Source organism: Peromyscus californicus, unplaced genomic scaffold (assembly GCF_007827085.1).
Source record: "Peromyscus californicus insignis strain IS unplaced genomic scaffold, ASM782708v3 Scaffold_11__1_contigs__length_118956290, whole genome shotgun sequence".
In the NCBI taxonomy this organism is placed as follows: Eukaryota; Metazoa; Chordata; class Mammalia; order Rodentia; family Cricetidae; genus Peromyscus; species Peromyscus californicus.
The window spans coordinates 105,322,584-105,336,804 of NW_026294402.1; the positions used below are offsets into that span (position 1 = coordinate 105,322,584).

The 14,221-nt window shown below is 48.3% G+C and overlaps 1 protein-coding gene across 1 annotated transcript in view; it reads left to right on the top strand.

The window, feature by feature from the left end:
* Positions 1 to 317: 317 nt before the first annotated feature.
* Positions 318 to 14,221, top strand: part of Ltf (lactotransferrin) — a 28,389-nt gene continuing 14,485 nt past the window's right edge. Inside the window, exons 1-12 of the mRNA XM_052729839.1 lie at positions 318 to 389; positions 2,863 to 3,023; positions 3,970 to 4,078; positions 4,337 to 4,519; positions 4,864 to 5,011; positions 5,832 to 5,887; positions 8,475 to 8,653; positions 9,090 to 9,261; positions 10,303 to 10,457; positions 11,804 to 11,894; positions 12,942 to 12,989; positions 13,986 to 14,141. Coding sequence (XP_052585799.1) covers positions 347 to 389; positions 2,863 to 3,023; positions 3,970 to 4,078; positions 4,337 to 4,519; positions 4,864 to 5,011; positions 5,832 to 5,887; positions 8,475 to 8,653; positions 9,090 to 9,261; positions 10,303 to 10,457; positions 11,804 to 11,894; positions 12,942 to 12,989; positions 13,986 to 14,141 — 1,501 coding nt within the window. The 5' untranslated portion in view covers positions 318 to 346. The remainder of the gene's footprint in view (positions 390 to 2,862; positions 3,024 to 3,969; positions 4,079 to 4,336; positions 4,520 to 4,863; positions 5,012 to 5,831; positions 5,888 to 8,474; positions 8,654 to 9,089; positions 9,262 to 10,302; positions 10,458 to 11,803; positions 11,895 to 12,941; positions 12,990 to 13,985; positions 14,142 to 14,221) is intronic.

The window sequence follows — 14,221 nt, forward strand, 5'->3', positions numbered from 1 at the left end:
GCGTCCCACCTCTAGAAGGCACTGGAAACAGAGAAAGAGTAATAATTCAGGACTGTGACTGTGGCAATGACCCTGCAGAAGCTGGGTGGGGACTGAGGAAATCATTAGGTTTCCTGTACCAGCAGAGACTGTGTAGGAGGGACTGGAGTCCCTGCTTCCTCCTTCCTAGCTCCAGGAGCCTGGCCTCTAAGAGCCAGCATACCTGGCTGAGGGGAATGCGGATGGGAGGCAGGTCTATTGGGCAACAGGGCAGGGCCAGTCCGGTGAGGTCATCCAGCATGGATAAAGGGCCCCAGGATGGGTGCAGAAGCCAGGCTTGTTCTCTAGGTCCCCCAAGACCACAGACATGAGGCTGCTCATCCCTGCCTTGCTGTTTCTTGAGGCCCTTGGTGAGTACAGATGTCACCTGCTGGGAAGGTGGGCTTCCCTATCCCTGCTTCTACTTGTAGGCACCTTGAACTCTTACCTAACGATTTGAACACATGAGTCCTTGCACCTGTAGTCTGGAAGATGGTCAGTCCGTGGACATGGTCCTGCCTGCCCTTGTCTAGATTGGGGACAGGAACTCACTCCACTGATCCAGGACAGTGTTATGCTTAGGGTTGCTCAGAGCTTCCCCAGAGAATCTCTGAGGATGCTGTCCCCTTGTGTCCTTCCAGAACTTTCGGCACCAAATGTACTGTTTTGTCAGGGAGGAATGTAAGGCTCAGAGAGGGTGAACTGCTTGCTTAAGACACACAGGGGACCTGAGTCTAGATACTAGCTTCTGCAAGGACTGTGCTACTGTGGCAAGACATTGCCATACTGACCCTCAATTTCTTCCTTTTAAAAATGATACAGAATGAGAGGGGAGGACTCAGACCCGCTTCAGGGAGTATTTGTCTGCTGTAGTGGCACCCAATTCCATCGGGAAATACCTGGCTACTGAGGGAACGCCCACCTCCTTCCAGAACTCTGGCTGCTGAGAGCATGTTCAGCACAGGGCTACAGAGGGCTGGCTGGGAGGGAGCGTGTTCAGTACCCAACACTGGTATTAGTGAGGTGGGAAATTGGGGAGCTTGACATAACAGTCTTTCAGCACCCTGGTCACACCTCTCAGGAGCAGGAAGGAGCTCCCCCATTGGCTTCTTGCCTTCCATATGTCACTCCTTGGTTTGAGACGTGGTTCCCTTTGCTGGCTCTTTTCATGTCCAGAGTTCATCCATTACCCAGCTACCCCAGCTCCCTATTCCTGTGCCCCTTTCTGTCCCCAGTGCTGTCCCCCTATTGCATACAGACCATCTTTTCCCTCACAGATTCTCTGGCCACGCCTTCTCCGCTTACTCGGTGTCACCTACTCTGCCCTTTCCTGAGGCAGCACTCCCATCTCTATCCTCTCCCGTGAGTCCCAGCTTCACTGCCCCCAGAGAAAGTCTCTTTGTACCCACACTGGGGACCCCACACGGTCTGATCCTACACCCTCTCTTAGCCCTGCTGCAGCTGAACCCCATATCTAACCCAGGGATCTTAAACAGGCAGGCTAGCCTAATGGTCAGTGGTGCTGGAGCCCAGCTGCGTAGGTTCAAATTCTAGAGCCAACACTACTTAGCTAGAAAGTCATATAACTCGATAAAGCTACAAAATCCTGGAACTATGAGGGTGTTGACAGACATCACACTGAAGGGTGGATGAGGTGACTCACTGGGTAAAGGTGCTTGTTGCCAAGACTGAAGACCTGAGTTCAAATCCCAGAACTCACACAGTGGAACTACTAATTTACTTTCTATCTATAAGTTTACATTTTCTCATCAAGTGTGGTGGTACACGCCTTTGATTCCAGCACTTGGAAGGCAGAGGCAGAGGTAGATCTCTATGAGTTCAAGGCCAGTCTGGTCTACATTGTGAATTTCAGGATAGCCAAGGCTACATACAGAGACTTTGTCCAAAAAAAAAAAAAGCCTTTCTGACCTTTCCCATTATTAGAATCATCCAGTATTTTGTCTTGTACGTGGCTTCCCTCACCTAGAATAAATGAGGCTTACTCATGTTATAGCATATATGTATTTCTTTCCATCTTATAGTTGAAGAATAGTCCATTGAATGGATGTACAACATTTTGTTCGGCCATTCACTAGTGTTGGAATTTAGGTACTTACACATTTTTTGTTTTGTTTTTTGATATTCTAAATAATGCTACTATGAATATTAACGCAAAATTTTTATGTAAATAGTGGTTGGTTTTTGTTTGTTTGTTTTGGGTTTTTGAGACAGGGTTTCTCTGTGTAACAGCTCTGGCTGTCCTGGAACTCTCTTTGTAGACCAGGCTGGCCTCGAAATCATGGAGATCCACCTCCTTCTGCCTCCTGAGTGCTGGGATTAAAGGCATGCACCACCACAGCATGGTGGAAATCTATGTTCTTATTTCTATGTGCAACTGCCAAATGGCTACATCATTTTACAGTCTCAGCAATGCATGAAGTTTCCCGTGTTTGCAGCATTAAGACCCAGTTTGCACATAAGTAAAATATGAGCTACAATCCCTTTCCTGCTTCCCTGCCAGGTTCATCTAGCAGGTAGACGTTAATAAAGTGATTTTTAGAGTGGACCATCTTTTGGGGGGTAGGAAACATGTTAACCATAAGAAGAAAAATAATCTAGGTCCTCCATCACCTCTAACTTGCTGACTCTCAGTCCTCTGGCCTGGACAGAGTTCCCTGTGGTCCAGCAGCTTAGCTTAACTAGAGAAGAGTAGCTGGACATGACCATGTAACATGGAGGGAAGGAGGGCAGTGGCCATGGGCAGTCTACAGAACTCCATTAGACAGGGAAGAGGTCTTCTCCACAGACATTGCTGGGCTCCTAACTCCTTTCTCTTTTCCCCAGGACTCTGTCTGGCTAGGACAACAACTGTTAGATGGTGTGCCGTGTCAAAATTTGAGGCCCAGAAATGTTCCAGGTGGCAGAAAGCGATGAAAATAGTTGGTGGCCAGCCACTCAGTTGTGTCAAGAGATCCTCCACCAGCCAGTGCATCCAGGCCATCGTGGTAAGTTAATACCCAACTCGAATAAAGGAAGGCAGGGAGAGCAGTGGAGTCCAGCCAAAAATTCTCACCTCTGTTCCCTCGTGTATCACAACTGGGTTCTTATTTCACGTTGTTCATAAGAACTATTGAAAACAAAGCAGAGGCAGTCATATTTGGTGAGTGTGCAATGTCTCTAAATCCTTGAGAAATAAACCTGACCTAGGCATAGGTGCCATATGCCAACTGTTGGGCAGGATGGCCAGGACTCTAGACATTAAAAAGATACACTTTCGCCTTCCAGCACCTGTGTGGCTTTCACACATGGTCCCAGCATCCAGGAAACAGAGGCAGGGGGGGCCTCTGGAGTCTAGACAAACCAGTGAGTTTCAGGTTTGGCAAAATAGTTTGTCTCAAAAAAGTAAGGTGGAGAGAGATGGAGAAAGACAACAGAAATCAAGCTCTGGCCTCCACATGTTCATGTACTCTCATGTGTGTGCTCACACACTGCATACATCCTCAAGACTGAAAATACATATGAAGTCAAAACAGGGGATAAAGTATGTAAAACAAACAACTTCAAATACAAATGATTGTGTCAGTGTGACCAAGAGTGACTGAAGTGGATAGGCATATGTAGAGGAAGCATACAACTTCAGGAGTTCAGGGCCTGGGGATGCTTACTCCTCACAGCAAATGACCTCTGACCTGTGCCATCATCTTCTAGTTAACTCATTCTGGAGCCCCAAAATACCATTTGCAGAGTTGGGTTGCTTTTCTCTTGAAGCATGTCTGGTCCATTTCCTTTTTCTTCAAGACAGGGTATCTCTGTGTAGCCCTGGCTGTCTTGTAACTTGCTTTGCAGACCAGGCTGGCCTCAAACTCAGAGATCCACTTACCTCTGCCTCCCGCATGCTGGGATTGCAGGCATGTGTCTCCACCACCTGGTGTCTGGTCTATTTTCTTTCAGACAAATAAAGCTGATGCTATGACTCTCGATGGTGGTTCGATGTTCGATGCAGGATCACCCCCCTACAAATTGCGGCCTATAGCAGCAGAAGTCTATGGGACCAAAGAGCGTGAGTTCTTCCTAGGGACTCTGAAGCCTGGTGGCCATGTTGTGGCTGTGGACCAGGCTCTGTGGAGTCAGAATGCATGAGCACAAAGAGGCCGACCTAGTCAGCATCTTACATTGGGGAACCAAGTCTCTGAACTCTGGATGAAGACAGAATTTCCTGATGCATGGGTCCCCTTCCTTAAGGGGCTTGGGTGGAGTGGTTTGTTCCTCCCTCTCTTACCCAGACTAAGCTCTGCCTATTCCCTCTGTTCCTTTGCAGAACCCCGGACTCACTATTACGCTGTAGCGGTTGTGAAGGCAAGTAGTAACTTTCATCTGAACCAACTACAAGGCCTGAAGTCCTGCCACACAGGCCTTGGCAGGAGTGCTGGGTGGAAGATCCCCATAGGGACACTTCGTCCATTCCTGAATTGGGATGGGCCACCTGCATCCCTTGAGGAAGGTAAAATGGCCTGGGGGATCCTGGGTGGTCTCAGATGGGAGTTTCCATTCTCATTGTAGACACAGGCCACTTTGGGATGGGTGTGTGTATATGGGATGAGTCCAAGGTTGGACAGAGGGTGGCTGACCAACTAGAAACAGGGGCCAACACACCAACAGATCTGGGAGGTGCCAGTGAGTACTCTCTGGGCAAAGATGCATGTCTGAGTTCTCAAGACCACACCAGTGCTGTCCTGTCCTGCAGATGGAGGAAGGCGACTGTCTGTGGGGACCCCTGCTAGGAGACAGGCCTGCAGTGGCTGGGACTGGCTCACATTCTGTGGTCTACTCTTCTGTGTTTGACAGCGGTGTCTAAGTTCTTCTCAGAGAGCTGCGTTCCTGGTGCCAACAAGGACCGCTTTCCCAACCTGTGTAGCTTGTGTGCAGGGACCGGCGCAAACAAGTGTGCCTCTTCCCCGGAGGAACCATACTCTGGCTACGCAGGTGCCTTCAAGTGAGTGGTACCGCTTTCTTCTCCCCACGGGTCGGTCCATGGTTATACAGCTTCAGGGCAGGGTGCCATTTCCCTCATCCCCATTAGTGCGCAGCCTGCTAGGGGATGGAGATGTGGTTCTACTGCTGTTCAGATTGAGAGCCTGAGTCCTAGGAAGTGCCTGGCCTCGGGCTGGAGAGATGGCTCAGAGGTTAAGAGCACTGGCTGCTCTTCCAGAGGTTCTGAGTTCAATTCCCAGTAACCACATGGTGGCTCACAACCATCTGTAATGAGATCTGGTGCCCTCTTCTGGACTGTAATCATACATGCTGTATACAAAATAAATAATCTTTAGAAGGAGAAGGAGAAGAAGAAGAAGAAGAAGTGGCTGGCCTCTCTCCTGCATGTTCTTCTCTAGCCCCTAGAAGCCCAGCAAGGCCCCAAACTCTGTACCGTGTTGATAAAAGCCAACCTGGGTATGGCCCTTTCTGACCACCTCTGATCCGACTTTGCTGTCCTATTGTCTTGGGTTAGCCTGCCAACTTCTGCTCTCCCCAGTCTGGGCAGGGCAGCTACTGTGGCCATGCCATCTTGTCCAACTCAAGCCTCTCTCTAGAGTAGGAGAGTGTGACCTCTGGTGACACTCTTCCACCCTCTCCACCTTTACCCAGGCTCAGCACCCCCTCTCCAGGCTACTCCTGGTGCTCAGCGCTCAGACACTTTTGTGGAGTGACTTCCCTACCTGCTTGCTGGCCCAAGCACATTTGCACACTCAGCCTGGATAGAAAGATCCACATGGTAGGGGACACCAATCTTTAACTGCTTTTGTCTCACTTCACAGGTGTCTGAGGGACAACGTTGGGGATGTGGCTTTTACCAGGGGAAGCACGATATTAGGTAAGGGCGAGGGAGAAGCTATGGGTGCAGCCCCCCTCTTAGGTCCTTTCATCCTCTGACGTGCAGGTCGCCAGAGTCCTCAGTTTCCAGCCACACTACTATCAAGTTGCCTTCAGGGTCCAGCCCTTATTTTAAGTGTTTTCTTTAAAAAACAAAAATCTTCAAAATTAATTTTTATGTTATGTGCATGGGTGTTTTGTCTGCATGTATGTCTGTTCGCCACGGGAATACCTGGTGTCTTAGGAGGCCAGAAGAAGGTGTCAGGTCCCTTGGAACTGGAGTTACAAATGGTTGTGAGCCACTATGTGGGTGTTGGGAATTGAACCCGGATCCTCTGGAAGAGCAGCTAGTGCTCTTAACCACTGAGCCACTTCTCCAGCCCCCACCTCACGCTCTTGAAATCCCCCACTCCTATTCCCACTCCCTTTTCCCCCAGACACGCCCACCAAAGAGCTTGTCATGTCTTCTCCAAGATGTACACGGCTCTGCAAAATGACCTTCACTGGCTTGTGTCTCTGGATTCTAAGTTCACACACATTTCACTGAACGTTAGAAGCTCTGCTGGCCAGAAGTTTCCACTCATCCTTGAGGGTCAGAGATTGGTCCATGGTTTTAATCTATGGGCAGCTTAGTGGTTCTGACAGTAGAGGAGTGATCCGTGGAACACGTCCATCATTGTTTACTTCTCTGTCACTCTAATGATGGACAGCCAGGGACGTTGTCCTCCTTTCTGCCACCCACAGTCATGTGTCTGTCTTCTTATTGTGCTGTCAGAGGGTCTCCATTATGAACATGATTGCTAGGTATGTACAGGCTGAAAGCAGCATTGGCCCAGGTTGACCCCAGACAGGGCATCGCAGTCCTAGGACCCTAAGGGCTAGGCCTCCACAATCCCAGGATCTCCAGAGAAGCCTAGCACAGTGGTGCATGCCTTTAATCCCAGAACTCAGAAGGCACAGTGGTGAGAATTATTTTGTTGAACTTCTTCATAAAATAACACTTCCATGTGGACTGGGATTGCATGGAATTTAAATTGATCTATGAAAATTTAACTTACTTATAATGTTATGACGAGAATGTGACTTCTCCCTTTTTGATTTTTTTCTTTCTTTTTAAAATAAGGCTGAACATAGCATGACCTGCTGGCCTTGAATTCCAAATGCAGCCGAAGATAACCTTGAACTCCTGAGCCAAGTGCTGGTATTTCAGGGCAGGTGCCATAATGCCAGGCTATACCCTTTAAAAATATCATTTGACAGGCTGTGCATTTTTTTTCTTATTGTGGATCTTGTGCAGTTTTTTTGAGTAGAATTATCTTATTCTATATAAATTAGTTGCTATAGTACCCAATTCTGTATTATTTTGTGTTTTGTTATTACTAAAAATTATTGAGTATTACAGGTTGACCCTGTAACATCTTGCCTTCTGAACTTGCTTTTAGTTTTATTAGTAGCCTGTTGGTTTTATAAGCCTCTCTCTCTCTTTCTCTCTCCTTCTTTCTTTCCCACCCTCCCATTGAACTATATCCCCAGCACCTACCATTTTTTTCACTTAAAACAAAAAAGTATTTATTTGTGTGTGTGTGTGTGTGTGTGTGTGTGTGTGTGTGTGTGTGTGTATGGTGTATGTGTGCATGTACTTGTGTGTGCAGGCAGAGTCCAGAGGAGGACTTCATGAGTCTTCCTCTATTGCTCTCTTTTGAGCAGGTTTTTTTTTTTTTTTTTTTTCCGAGACAGGGTTTCTCAGTGTAGCTTTGCACCTTTCCTGGAACTCGCTTTGTAGACCAGGCTGGCCTCGAACTCACAGAGATCCGCCTGCCTCTGCCTCCCGAGTGCTGGGATTAAAGGCCTGCGCCACCACCGCCCGGCTTGAGCAGGTTTTTAAGACAGGCTCACTCACTGAACCTTAAGCCTGCCTTCTCGACTAGTCTGGGTGGCCAGTGAGCTCCAGGGATCCTCTGTCTCTGCCTCCTCAGCACTGGGTTGATAAGTGTGGATCCCCCCTTATAAAAGTGAGTTTTGAGGGCTTGCACTCAGGTTGTCATGCTCATGAAGCAAGCACTTTAATGACTGAGCCATCTCCCCAGGCCCACAACTGTGTCACTTTTACTCTTCTAGAGGTATGGGTGACGTAACTTCCCTTGACACACCGCCCCTGCCCCCATCACCTCCTCTTTCTGTTTTTTGAGACAGGGTCTCATGTAGCTCAGGCTGGCCTTAAACTTGCTATGTAGACAATGCCGGCCTTGAACTCCTGATCTACCTCTCAAGTACTGGGATTGTGTGTGCATACCATGACAACTGACTTACCAGGCCGTCTCATTGTGATGACCTTTTTGTCAGAGGCTGTAGGGACCTTGACAGAACTCAATCTGCCTCCTGGAATCACAGGATTCAGGGCTGAACTCAACACACCCGGGTACTTTCTGGAGACTTCTCTCGACCTTTCTGAGCATCCAGGAGCAATTCAGTCTTTTTAACTCAGTTTTGTCAACCCTGTGGTCAGAATTCTGTTGGGGAGAAGGGGAGTCAGAGCTCATGGTCACGGCCAAATGTCGGCTCACTTTTCACCTCTCCCTTCCTCTCAGAGGAGCTACCAGATAAAGCCGAAAGGGCCCAGTACAAGCTGCTTTGCCCAGACAACACCTGGAAGTCAGTGGAAGAGTACAAGGAGTGTCACCTGGCCCAAGTCCCTTCTCACGCTGTTGTGGCCCGAAGTGTGAACGGCAAGGGAGATGCCATCTGGAAACTTCTCAGCCAGGCACAGGTACACCCACCCTCAGTCCCCCAGGCCTGCTTAAGTTTAGGGGTGTGTGTGTGGGGGGTCTGTTCATCCCTAACTTCTGCAGCAGAGAGAGTTCTCTAGCCTAAGGACTGTGGCCTCGACCCCCTCTGGACAACAGAAACATTGGACGCTTCTCCAGTGTCAGCCCCTGGCAGGCTCTCCTGGGCTCCAGCAGAAGCAGGGGTGGAGGGGGAGGGGACAAGGTGATATTCTTAGGTCCCCAAGGACCCAGGGACACAATTTTCTAGGGCGTAAGCTATAGCTGAGCTTGTGTCTCTGTAATGGGAAGAGTCCCCGTGAGAGAGGATGTCAACTCTGCCTCCTGCTCCGTTAGAATTGTCCTCAAGTCCTGGGCAGCCATTTCCCAGTTCCTTGCTGCCTACTGCTGATGACCATAATTCGACTTTTCCCCAAACAGGAGAAGTTTGGAAAGGACAAGTCTTCCAAATTCCAGCTCTTTGCCTCCCCTGAGTCAAGGGACTTGCTGTTCAAGGACTCTGCCATTGGGTTTTCAAGGGTTCCCCCAAAGGTAGATGTTGGCCTCTACCTGACCTTCAACTATATCACATCCATCGAGAACCTGAGGAGAAGTAAGTGAAGCCCAGGCACGGACCCAAGGGTGCCCTGGGCAGGCAGGAAATAGGGTGGACGGACACACACCTTGTCTTCTGTCAGCCAAGTCAAGGCCACTGTGACAAGTGTCTCCAAAACCTGCCCCAGACACTGGATTAATGTTTCCATGTTCCTCTGTGTATGTCAGGATCCCAAGGCCTCTTATAAAGTGAGAAACAGAGACATGAACCAAGAAAACCAGGATTTGGGGGGATTACCCCAGAAGCTAGGTGGAGCACCCTTGTGTGCTGGGATTTGAACTTGGCTCGGGAGATTACAATGGGTTGAGTGAATGTGGCTATGTTTATCTTACCGTTGGGACTTAGGGAGCCTGAGTGAGTGAGGAGGTTATGCTGTGGTATGTGATGGTGACTATGGCCTTATGGGTGGTCAGGGCTGAGTCTTTTTTTTTAAAATTTTTTTTTAAACTTTCTTTTCTTTCTTTTTTAGATTTTTTTTTAAAGATTTATTTATTATGTATACAGTGTTCTGCCTACATGTATGCCTGCAGGCCAGAAGAGAGCACCAGATCTCATTATAGATGGTTGTGAGCCACCATGTGGTTGCTGGGAATTGAACTCAGGACCTCTGAAAGAGCAGCCAGTGCTCTTAACCGCTGAGCCATCTCTCCAGCCCCAATAATTTCCACGTTCATGATTTTTTTTTTTTCCGGAGCTGAGGACCAAACCCAAGGCCTTGCGCTTGCTCCGCAAGCACTCTACCACTGAGCTAAATCCCCAACCCACACAGGGCTGAGTCTTCTAAGCCAGCTGTTGGGGTATACACTAGTCTCTCAGAAGCCAGGAAACCCACCAAAAGAACAGGAGTGAGAAACATAGAAAACCTTCATTAAGGCTGGAAGCGGTTTGGGAGCTGTGATGTGGGGAAGTTAATAATGAATGGGTCTCACACAGAGTCTTCTGTCTCAGAAGATCTGGGCAGCAACCTGATCCCCAGGGAGGACAGAGGTGGGAATGAGCCAGCGCCTAAGTGCTCCTCACTATTGTCCCTTCCCGCAGAGGAACAGGATGTGGCAGCCATACGTGCCCGGGTCACGTGGTGTGCAGTGAGCAGTGAGGAGAAGCGCAAGTGTGACCTGTGGAACAGAGCGAGCAAGGGCAGGGTGACCTGCACCTCATTCTCCACCACGGAAGACTGTATTATCTCAATCATGGTAGGGAGCTGGTGTCACGTGTGGTGTGGGCAGCGGGCTTCTTGGGCACAGGCATGGTCGTCTGCTTACAGTGAGGTTGGTCACCCGGGAGACCACTGGGAAGGAGGAATGCCCAGAGAGGGTGGGCTTGGGGCAACGCATGCACATGTGCCGCACGCAGGAGCACCTTCAAGGTCTGAAAAGCAGTTTGTTGTAGAATTTCTTCCCTTTTCATTAAAAGAACAATTTAGGGTTATTGGGGTAGTTTAGAAAATATGAAATGATTTTCCTCTCTCTCTCTCTCTCTCTCTCTCTCTCTCTCTCTCTCTCTCTCTCTCTCTCTCATACACACACACACACACACACACACACACACACACACCCCACCTGTATGTAGCTTCATACAGAGATATCTACAATGAAAGTTTTGAAATTCCCCATTCCAGGTTCCTTTGTGTGTGCAACCTAGAGCAATTCTGGATTGCATGGGTTATATACTTTGATCCATTTTAAAAATAAACAGCATATCATGGTTTCCCCACATCAATAGTTATTCTTGGGAAACTATGTGTGTGTGTGTGTGTGTGTGTGTGTGTGTGTGTGTGTGTGTGTGTGTGTGTGTTTCAAGACAGGGTCTCTGTGTAGCCTTGGCTGTCCTGGAACTCACTTTGTAAACCAGGCTGGCCTTGAACTCATAGAAATTCACTTCCCTCTGCCAAGATTGAAGGCGTGTGCAGGAAACATGTTTTAATTTTTATGTGTATGTGTGAGTACAGGAGTGTACGTATGGGAACCACGTGGATGCAGTGCCCTCAGAGGCCAGAAGAGGGTGCCGGGTCCCTGGAACTAGACTTAGAGACAGGTCTGAGCTGCCATGTTGCTGCTGGAACTGAATTCAGGTCCTCTGGGAGAGTAGTGGGACCTTTAACTGCTGAGCCAATCTCCAGCCGCCTCTAATTATTTTTAATGTAGTTGTGAAAAGATGGCGCCCGGGCAAAGGAACATGGCAGCCTTGATGATCCGTGTTTCTGTACTGGGGTGTAGCTTGTTCATTCTAGTCATGAGTCAATTTGATTAGCCAACTTCTGGGCACTACGTCGTGTTGAGCTAATAAACAGAAGATAGATGAGAGCAGTTGTTCTCATCATGTCAGGCTGGTTCAGAAAGGAGTTGCCGAGAGTTCGTGTCTCAGGTGCGTGGGTGACGGTCCAAAGGCCCTGGGGTTGGCAGAGGATTGAGAGTGCCAGTGGCATTTCCTTGGGGTGTTTGGTTCAAGCGTGTGGCTTGAGGCCATCCCTCAGAGCTGTGAAGACAGCAGGTTGGAAGACGGCTGTCTGTAGTGTGTGTGACCCTCTCTGTCCCCACAGAAAGGAGACGCTGATGCCATGAGCTTGGATGGAGGGTATATCTACACGGCCGGCAAGTGTGGTTTAGTTCCCGTGCTGGCGGAGAGCCAGAGTAAGTGGAGTTGATATCCTTTCTGGGTTATTCCATACGAGGCTGACATGTGAATGGGGAGGCATGACCCCACTCACTAGATCCTGGAGAAGACGGCTGAGAGACTCAGAAGAAAGGGTAAATGAAAGGGCCTTGCAATCCGCTTTGCCGCCCCATCCCCCCAAGTGACAAACCGTGGGTAGCTTACTTCTTGTCAAAACAAAAACAAAGACATTTTTTGGGATGGTGAGAGAACTCAGCTGGTAAAGGCACTTGCTGACAAGCCCGATGAGCTGAGTTCAATGCCCAGAAGGAGATGACTCTTACAAATTGTGTTCTGGCACCACACATGCACCACACATGTCATGTGCACCTGCACACACACACACACACACACACACACACACACACACACACACACACACACACAATAAATAAATAAATAAATAAATAAAATTTAAACTTTTTTTCCATAAAAACAACATAGAAAAATATATAAGTAAACACCTCAGTGGCATTTTACAAATTGCACCCATGTACTGGCACCCAGATGAGGAGTCAGCAGGCCTCAGAAGTCACCTTGTGCCCTGCTATCAGCACACTCCTGAAGAGTAGTGACTCCTGATTTCCAAAGACACAGATCACCACACCTCTCTCTCTTTTTTTTGCCACACCTCTCTTTTAAATTAAGGGAAAAAGAATTGCATGTTTAATGTCTGCTGTATCTTGCTCAGGATTATTTTTTGTGATTTTTACTCATATAAATGTGTGGCTGTTGATTAATCAGTCTCATAGTTGCATAATATTCTATTATGTGACTACCATAATTCTTCACCATTGTCCTTGTGGATGGAATTCCGGTAATTTCCATTTGGTAGTTATCATGAACAATACTACTATGGCCAGCCATGTCCTTGTCGATGATGGAAACGTCTATTTATTTCTCTTGCATTGAAATACCAAGTCATTCTCTTTGAATTTGATCTTGTATTGTGGGGATTTAAAAGTTTGTGGCCTCTCAGTAAATCTGGGTATTCAATGATGTTTTGTTTGTCTTTGCTCTTTCAGAATCACCCCAAAACAGTGGCTCTGGTTGTGTGGATAGACCAGTGGAAGGTGAGTCAGGGTCAAAAATAAGTCACTGCTCAGGAAGAGGCATAACCTAATCACAGAAAGAGGTTGAGTCTGGAAATCATCATTGACAGCTTCAAATGATTCATGGAGGAATAATTATGATTAATGTTTGTATGGACCTTCACACTTGATGGGGAACTTCCATATGGTCACTCAGTGCAGGCTTAGGTGGAAAGAGAAATGTTACTCCCCCATTTGATTCATGCGAGGAAACAGTGGCCTGGAGGATTTCCCAGTGCCTCGGATCCCACTCATAGCTATAGACAATGCTGGTACAGACCCTGGCTTTGAACCAGGACTTCTAGCATCAGCAAGCCTGTGGCTCTGTGCACTAGCTCCAGCTGCTAGTCAGAGTCGGAGCTTGCTAAGCCTGGGAAGACTTGGTACTTGCCCTCAGAGGGGGTGTAGGATACCTTTGACAGAAGGGGGACTCATCACGTCAACTTCCTCACCATGCTGGGTTGGTTGCGCTCAGCTCTGGGTGGTCCTTGTGCGCATGTCCCCAGCATTCCTGCAGCAGCTGATCTAGGTCATGACTGCTCTTGCCTGATGCAGCTGCAGGTGGCAATTTGTGCATTGTTGAGGCCACTCTCGTTGTTCAGTGTCTGTGCCCACAGATAAAGGCTTAGAACGCAGCAACATTATGTGGCTGGTTGGGGATAGTTCCCTGTAATCACTTTTTTCTGTAATCACCTTTTAAGATCAATTTTTCATACTTCTTTATTCCATAGCTCAGATCAATCTCCCCTTGATATAGAACAACGTAGAACAATTTCTCTCTCTCTCTCTCTCTCTCTCTCTCTCTCTCTCTCTCTCTCTCTCTCTCTCTCTCTCTCTCTCTCTGTCTTCCTAATAATGGCCAAAGATCCATGGTAATCTAAACCTGTTGTTTTTTGGCCTGGGTTGGAGGCACTGTACTAGAACTAGAACCCACGTGCATCCTGGAGGTTAAGATCGCCTCTGTCCTCTGTTGTACAGGGTACTTGGCAGTAGCAGCAGTTAGAAAGCAAGATGCTGGCTTCAGCTGGAGCTCCCTGATAGGCAAGAAGTCCTGCCACACTGCTGTGGACAGGACTGCAGGCTGGAACATCCCGGTAGGCCTGCTCGTCAACCAGACCGGATCCTGCAAATTTGGTAAGAATGTGGGAGGGTCTCACGAGAGGGCCATCCTGGGGAGGGGTGAGTACTTGAGCCTCAGGGAAGCGAGTGGGCAG